Here is an 8,302-nt window from a genome sequence, read left to right as displayed (position 1 = left end):
CAGGAAGGTCGGGACAGCAGACCTGTGTGTTACGCATCGATGTGAAGTTACTTCCAGGTAGAAGTTTCATCTGTGATTTTCTCTTCCCCAGAGCTGCACAATCTTCGTTATAACCTCACAGTGCTGTCCGGGGATGGATCTGGGCAGTCAGGATTTTTCGCTGAGGTACATCTGGATGGTCAGCTCTTCCTGCACTGTGACAGGCAGAAATGCCCTGCAGGGCCCCAGGGACACTGGGCAGAAGCAGTCCTGAGAGCTGAGACCTTAAACACAGAGATCGAGGACTTGAGAGAGAATGAGAAGGACCTCAAGATGATCCTGGCTCATAAAGAGGGGCAGAAAGGAGGTGAGAGTGGGCAGGGAGGGGCAAGAGTGACGGGAGAGGCCTTTTCCAGAAAATTTAGGGGCAGAGAGCAGGGACCTGTCTCTTGCCACTGGATCTGGCTGGGGCTGGAGGTGGGAAAGGAGGATCAGTGGAGCTAAGCAGGAAGGTGAGCCAGCACTCAGCCAGCACAGGGAGGCACAGAGGAGAGCCAGGGAGGGGTCCCGGCTGGGCTGAGTTCCTCACTTGGGCAGGAAGGTGAGGGGTTCAGGAATGGAGAAGTCACTGCTGGGTGGGGGCAGCCTCTCATTTCCTCCAGGAGATTAGACGCTGTGAGATACATGAAGACGGCAGAACCAGGGGCTTCCGGCATTTCTACTATGATGGGGAGCTCTTCCTCTCCCAAAACCTGAGCACTCAGAAATGGAAAGTGCCCCAGTCCTCTGGAGCTCAGATCTTCCCTATAAACATCACAAATGTCTTGAAGGAAAATGCAAAGAAAGCTGACGCTGTGCTGGCAGACTGCCGGCAGAAACTACAGGGATATCTGGAATCCCGGGTGTGCGTCGGGAGAACAGGTACCGACCCTGGGCAGGGGCTCTCCTCTCCCTACAGTTCTGCTAGAGTTGCCTCACTCCCCAGCTCTGAAGAGGAAAACCTGCCCAGTGCTATGGATGCAGGCGTTTCCTGTTGGCATATTGTGTCCTGATTTTCCTCTCCTGTCAGAGCCAGTGGGTCTGGGACTGAACCATCCAGTGTTGGAATCTGGGAAAGCAGGAGGTCCTCCGACAGACTCCTGAGCCTGGGATGGGTGGCAGGCAGGAGAGGAAGCCTTCGGGGACAGGGCTGCCCCATCTGCCTCCCACCCTGCCCATCCTGAAGAGTTCCCTCCCTCCTGGCCCCAGACCCAGGAGTCCACCCCTAACATCCCCCTCCTCAGCATCATTGTGGGGATCCCAGAACTTAAGTCTGCAGTCCCAAGGCCCATCCTCCTGCCAGCCCTAGAGGAATTGGGCCCCAGGATGAGGACAGGTGTACAGAAGGCCCAGGGTCTATGAGTGCTTCAGCCAGAGCAGAAACAGTGGAGAGGACCAGCCCTGTTCCCTGCATCTCCCTTAGAGGGGAGTAGGGCTTCACCGACTCTGCACTTTCTTCTCCAGTGCCCCCCATGGTGAATGTCCCCTGCAGTGAGGATTCAGAGGGCAACATCAACATGACATGCTGGGCTTCCGGCTTCTATCCCTGGAATATCACACTGACCTGGCGTCAGGATGGGGAATCTTTGAGCCATGATGTCCAGCATTCGGAGGTTGTCCTGCCTGATGGGAATGGAACCTACAAGACCTGGGTGACCATCAGCATTCGCCAAGGAGAGGAGCAGAGGCTCACCTGCTACTTGGAACACAGCGGGAATCACAGCACACACCCTGTGCCCCCTGGTGAGCCTTGGGTGACCCTGGAGAGGGTCAGCTGTGGCTCTGCCCAGTGTATAACAAATGCCTTTTTTCCGGGAAGGGGCTTGTGCTCGATAGTCAATGGACAACCAATCCACATGGTCTTGTTATTATTGCTGTTGTTATTGTTGCTGCTGTTATTATTCGTCTCTGTGTCCGTCATTGCAATAAGAGAACATCACCTGCAGAGGGTCCAGGTGAGAAAAGGGGCAGTGGCTGGAGATAGGAGGGCTCCTGTGTGGGCACTATGGTCCCCTCATTGCTCCTGCACAGATAGGCATTTAGGTTACCAGGCTTCTGGAACAGGTGTTGGAAGTTGAGGTATTTGGGAGGGGAACAGGAGCCACATCTCCATCTACACCCCTAAATCCTTCCCAAGTTTGGGCCAGGGAATGCCCTCGAATGTCCAGCTGTGGCCTCTTCCTGCTGCAGGTGAGCAGTGGGCAGCAGGATGGTGCCTGCTCAGTCCTCATCCCAGTCTCTCTGTCTCTAGGGCTCACTAGGGCACGTCCAGGAGGGGGGAGTTGGGAATCACATGTGGAGTGCTGAGGGCCTGGATGATCACAGCCTCAGAGGGAGCAAATAGTAAAGACAGCTGTGATCTGGGGAGGGCTAGAAACTGGAGAGGAATCTGAGGGGAGGCGGTGCCCTAGTCCCTTCCTCTCTGCATCCCTCTCCCCAGTTTCTCCAGCTATTTGTGTGGGGAGACACCAAGGAAAAGATACATGAGGCCCAGACTGGGGGCCCTGCCTGTGCAGACCCTTGGAGGCCCTCTTGTAACATGGAGGGTCCTGGTGGCACACAGCCATCTCTGTCCACTCTGCAGCTCCTTATGCGCCTCCTCCAGGAGCTGCATCGGGGGTGTCATGTACTCTGGGTCACTCGAGGCCATGCTGTTTCCAGGTTCCCACCACCTGGCCTCCCTGAGTTTCCATGCAGATGATATAGACAAGTAGATAAGCAGATGTTTGTGGGCCATTTCAGGAGCGGGGTCCAGCCCCTCATCAGGGCAGCTGCGGTCCCTGTTCTCATCCTACCTCAAGTGTTTTCTTCTGCAGTCCTGGGGACCATGTTTCTGGGGCTTTGTTCTGTGCTCTGTGGCCTGGCCTTGCCCTCCCTGAGGCTATTTCCCTTTCTCAGGGTGGTCACTGCCTGGTAAGTTTCGAGTAAGGGATGGTCAGAATCATTTCCCCCACAGTCAGGTTGTTTGACAGGAGATGAAAAGAGAAAGCAGGAAGTTTTGTGTTTTTGCAAAAACAGAGGCAGTGCAGGGGACAGTGAGGGGCTGGGGCGTCCAGGAGACCTGGGTCTTTCTGCCATTTCCCCACTTTTGTGTACCTGGCGGTAGGCGTGGTGGTTTCTCATCGTTCAACCTAATTGCACTGTCTGTTTGCCCCTTAGGCCTGGGCACATGGGAAGGTTCATCCCCTGCCCTGCAGCAAGAGGGCCCCGTCCAGGAGGCACCCGCAGCAGGGGCAGAGCAGGTGTGTGGTGGCTCCTGCTCTAACCTGCGGTGTCTCCTGTAGAGGGATTGTCAGTTCTGGTTTTCTGTGGGCATGATTGGTTTCCTCACAGGTCACTGGGGGTTTGACCAGGAAAAGGGTATGAAAGTCATGTGCCAATGTCTCAAAATTCCTGCTTTCAATGTTGATGTCCCATACAAATGTTCATAATTTCAGCTCTATGATTGTGATAGAATGTCCTCTAATACTGATGTTGTAAAGCATATTAAATGAAACAGGAACTCAAATTTGGAGCTCCCTCTCCAGGAGGGTCTGTGTGGGAGATGGTGACTGTGGCAGTTCCCAGGTGCAGCGGGTGGACAGAGGCAGCCTCAGGCTAAGGGTCCCCCCTACTCCACATGGAGAAAATCTCTTGTGGATTGCAAGGGCAGTGTCCTGGGTGGAATCCCTGCTAGGGACAGAGCAGGAAGGCCTCGCAGCCTCACCAAGCAGCAGCTATGGGGTGGAGCTGCATTTCCAGGGATAAGTGGACCAGGCAGGAGCAGTGGTGACTCAAGAGCAGGTCACAGGCCTGGGTGGGTGCTGAGGGTCAGGGGAGGCAGGGCCTCCTGAGCAAGTGGGGAAGACCCAGGGTGAGGTGCAGATCCTGTGGCAGCCACGTCTTTCCATGCTGAGCCTACCGGGCACGCCCAGGCTTCTTGATGGGGTCCCCAGTTAAGAGCTGTCAGCTCAGGGCTGGGAGGGGAGGAACGCCGAGCCACAGGTATAGGGTAGAGCCCACGGTGAGCAGGCTGGTGTGCAGGTGCCTCTGCATGAAAAGAGGGCCTGGGGACTGAGGGCAAGGGTCAGGGCTTCTCTTTGGGGAGGGCTCTCACTCTGACAGGACTGGTCAGGCCTGAGAGGAGGGGAGGGCACTGGGTTCCCTCTTGCGTCTTGTCCTTTAATCTTGGGGCCCTTTCACTCCCTGCCCAATGGGTGGTGGGCACAGGGCAGGTGCTGATGTTGATGGAGTGATGGGACAGAATTGGCAGGGGCTGGGAAAAGCTAGGTGGAAGGAAGAAAAATGTAAGAGCCTAATTTTCCCTCTGAGAAAGGGAGAATCTGATTTTGGAGCAACTGAAGAGAGAAAAGTCCCCAGGGAAGAAACACAATACTCTGCACGCAGTGGAGCATTCACCGGTTTCTCTCTTTTCTCCAGAGCTCGTGAGTCTGCAGGTCCTGGATCAACACGTGGTTGGGACAGGAGACCACAGGGATGCCGCACAGCTGGGATTTCAGCCTCTGATGTCAGCTCCTGGGCCCACTGGCTCCACTGAGGGCGCCGAGACTGTGCAGCCAGGCGGCTGCGATTGAACTCCCTGCCTGGATCTCACCAGCACTTTCCCTCTTGGTGCCTCAGTTTCCTGACCTATGAAGCAGAGAACATAACACCACTTATTTCTTGTTGTCGGAGGCCGCAAAGTGTTAGTAGGCATGAGGTGTTTGCAGCTGTGCCATATTAGTTGGTATCATCATTTCCGTTGTTTTTCTATTATTATAATTTTTTTTTTTTTTGAGAGAAAGTCTCACTCATGTTAGCCAGGCAGGTCTCAAACTCCCCACCTCAGGTGATCTGCCTATCTCAGCCTCCCAAAGTGCTGGGATTACAAGCCTGAGCCACTGTGCCCAGACTCTTACTATGTTTTAATATATTACATGTACAGTAATTAGAATGTCATAGGTGAACTTTATGAGTCTTGGTGATGACTCCTCCTGACGAGCCTAGGACCAGCTTTCTTGTCACCTTGAGGTCCCCTCACCCCCCGTCACAGTCTTATGCATTACTCCATGTCTACTATGTGTGCAAAATTTATGCTATAGATGTTTACTCTTTAAATAGACATTTCTGGTCTGTATTTTATTTCATGCGTCTGGGAGTGGATAAAGCATGAGGTTCAGGGGAGAAGGAGAGGTCTGTCTCAACGCCTTGACACAGCGTGAAAACAGTCTCCCGTCCTTATCCCCTTTCCCTGCTAGTTTCTGATCTGTCCTATGACTGACAGATTCACAGCAGAACAGAAAGTGCTGTGAAATGATGCAGGTGGGACATCTGGTGCCAACAATCAAGGGCTGACCCTGTGGAGGAACATCTGCCCTGAAGAGCTGGAGCCTTCATGTGATGACACAGAGCTGAAGTGTGACATCAGGAAGGGGATAGAGAGTGCTTCCAGGTTTTCTGACTTTGAAGAATTTGGGTCAGTCAAGTTCTAGTGTAAAGTGACTGCTGGGGAGGTGTGGACTGAATTAATGAAGAACAAATGAACCAGGAAAGTAGATGAGTAAGAGGTGGGATATTCCCCACCCTGTTTCTTGATGCCTCCTGACTGCTGGTCTTGGGGCTCACAGATGAGTGCTGCACTTGTTGCTCAAGGCAACCTCAGCCCCACCCACATAAGGCCGTCCTGGCAGAGAGTGTAAGGGTGACGCCTGTGAAACAGACTCAACGTAGAGATGAGAGTCCTCCTTGCAGCAGGAGTGGATCCAGGACCTGCCTGGAAGCAAGAGAAGGATGAGGGACTCTAGTTGGTCCTGTTTCCTCCCACTGCCTGGGTTCCCAAGGTAACCAGTAAGGGAGCTGGGGTAGGGAATTCATTCATGTGCTATTTATCCAGAGATGTGTTTATTGACATTTTCTTCTATGTTTTTATTCAGGGTTGATGTCATTCACACATTTATGCATTTATGACATATAATTAATAGTCACATATTTTAATTAACTCTTACACATCACTTGTCGAATTCAGTTCTCACTGGGTATAAATTTTCATATTCATTCCAGTTTTTGTTAATCAAAGTTTAATTGCCCATAATTTAAAACGTCAAATATTTGCAAAGGATTTCTCTAGAGAAATGAGTCCTCTCTGCATCTTCTCAATTTCTGCCTTCCTAGAGGCAACCATTTTCCACCTTTTTAGCTAAGTCTTCCAACTTTTACTTCCATATGTCTAAATACAACTCCTTCATTAACACTGCTTGGTTTCAGTTGCAGCCATTGACTGTTGCACAGCACAGTGGCGAATGCAGTAGTTCGTCGCACCTGTTCCCTTGCACTCTTCCCGTGCTTTCATCTTCCCGATGTATTTCTATAGGAATCATGTTTAGTTCAGCCATTCCTTGTTTCTTTTTCCATGACTACTTTTCTCATGTCAATTTCACTACTTTTCACTTTCTGAACTACAATTTGTTCTTCCTGTAGTTAGTACTTGCCTTTGTTTTTGTTTATTTTATAGACAGCACTCATTAAACCTGCTATTTCTTTTATTCGTATTACTCTTTTAAGAAGTTACAGACTTTGGATATTCCACTTTACCTTCTTGGAAATGTCCCTCCTGGGCCTTCCGGCAGCTCCCATCTGGACTGGAGGCTTCTACCTATGGAACATAGTCACCATCCTTGGATCTCCCTCCACCACCATCTGGGGTGGTGCTTTACATGCAGTGGAGCCACCTGGGGTCCTGCCAAATGCAGACTGATTCAAGATGTCAAGCTGGGGCGTATGAGTCTTTTGTGCAGTTTCAGGAGGTGCTGATTTTGCTGCTTCATGGATGTGTGTGTGTGTTTGTGTGTGTATTTGTTTGTTGTTGTTACTGTTGTTTTTTATATAGAAACAGGGTTTCATCATGTTAGCCAGGCTGTTCTCAAACTCCAGACCTCAGGTGATCCACCCACCTTAGCCTCTTAAAGTGCTGGGATTACAGGTGTGAGCCACCACACCCGGCCATGTGTGTGTGTTTAGAGAGAGAGAGAGAGACAGAGAAAGAGAGAGAATCTTGCTCTCTAAGCCAAGCTGGAGTGCAGTGATGCCATCATGGCTTACTGCAGGCTCCACCTCCTAGGCTCAAGTGACCCTCCCACCTCATCCTCCTGGGTAGCAATGACCACAGGCCACATCCTAACTTATTTTTAATTAACTGATGCACTTTTTTCTAAATTAGTAACAGGTCTAAGCATTTTTTCATTGTGGCAAAAAATACATCACATAAAATTTACTATCGTAACCATTTTTAAGAATATAGGCCGGGCGCGGTGGCTCAAGCCTGTAATCCCAGCACTTTGGGAGGCCGAGGCGGGTGGATCACGAGGTCAAGAGATCGAGACCGTCCTGGTCAACATGGTGAAACCCCGTCTCTACTAATACAAAAAAAATTAGCTGGGCACGGTGGCGCGTGCCTGTAATCCCAGCTACTCAGGAGGCTGAGGCAGGAGAATTGCCTGAACCCAGGAGGCGGAGATTGTGGTGAGCCGAGATCGCGCCATTGCGCTCCAGCCTGGGTATCAAGAGCGAAACTCCGTCTCAAAAAAAAAAAAAAAAAAAAAAAAAAAAAAAAAAAAAGAATATAGTACCATAGGCCAGGTGTGGTGGCTCATGTCTGTAATCTCAGCAATTTGGGACACTGAGGTAAGAGGATCACTGGAGGCCTAGAGTTCAAGACCAGCCTGGGGAAAGTAGTGAGACGTCGTCTAAACCAAAAATAAAAAATAAAAATATACAGTACTATAACAGTATTAACTGTAAGCATATTGTGGTGCAACAGATCTCGAGAACATTTCACCTTGAAAGCTGAAACTCGGTGACCATTACACAAAAACGCCTCATTGCCTATAGAAGTTTTCCCTGGCAACCACCATTCTACTTTCACGTTCATCAAGTTAGACTGTTTGAGACACCTCACATAAATGGAAGTATGCAGTATTTGGAGGCTTTTTTGCTTGGCATATTTCAGTTAGCAATGACCTCAAGGTTAATATATGTTGCAGCATATAACAAAATGTTCTTGTGTTTAATGTTGAATAATATGCCATTGTCTGTGTATAGTCACATTTTCTTGATCTAGTCATCTATTGATAGACATTTAGGTTGCTTCCATATCTTGCCTGTTGTGAATAACGCCGCTATGAACATGGACATGCAATCTTTCTTTTTACTTTTGTATCCCTCCTCATTTTGGGGCAATTAATCTTTCAGTAGCTTTTTCTGAAAGCACATGATAAAGTACGTTTGTGTGTTTCAACATATCTGCTAT

At 50.1% G+C, this 8,302-nt stretch overlaps 1 protein-coding gene across 1 annotated transcript; it reads left to right on the top strand.

Annotated features, from left to right (window-relative positions):
* Positions 1-227: 227 nt before the first annotated feature.
* Positions 228-7,614, top strand: LOC105706403 (MHC class I polypeptide-related sequence B). The gene is made up of 4 exons (XM_064380575.1): positions 228-346; positions 625-900; positions 1,483-1,761; positions 4,438-7,614. Exons 1-4 carry the CDS (start codon positions 313-315, stop codon positions 4,590-4,592), a joined length of 744 nt encoding a protein of 247 aa, XP_064236645.1. The 5' UTR covers positions 228-312; the 3' UTR covers positions 4,593-7,614.
* Positions 7,615-8,302: the final 688 nt, after the last annotated feature.

This window comes from Aotus nancymaae, unplaced genomic scaffold (assembly GCF_030222135.1).
Source record: "Aotus nancymaae isolate 86718 unplaced genomic scaffold, 86718_ANA_hifiasm-v0.15.2.pri h1tg000027l, whole genome shotgun sequence".
Lineage (NCBI taxonomy): Eukaryota > Metazoa > Chordata > Mammalia > Primates > Aotidae > Aotus > Aotus nancymaae.
This window is presented reverse-complemented; position numbering and strand designations above follow the sequence as displayed.

Bases quoted from the DNA above. Each gene is read 5' to 3' on its own strand.
- LOC105706403 (XM_064380575.1), top strand. From the start codon at position 313: ATGATCCTGGCTCATAAAGAGGGGCAGAAAGGAG. The intron at 347-624 runs GTGAGAGTGGGC...GGGTGGGGGCAG, and splicing joins TAAAGAGGGGCAGAAAGGAG to CCTCTCATTTCCTCCAGGAG. The intron at 1,762-4,437 runs GTGAGCCTTGGG...TCTTTTCTCCAG, and splicing joins CACACACCCTGTGCCCCCTG to AGCTCGTGAGTCTGCAGGTC.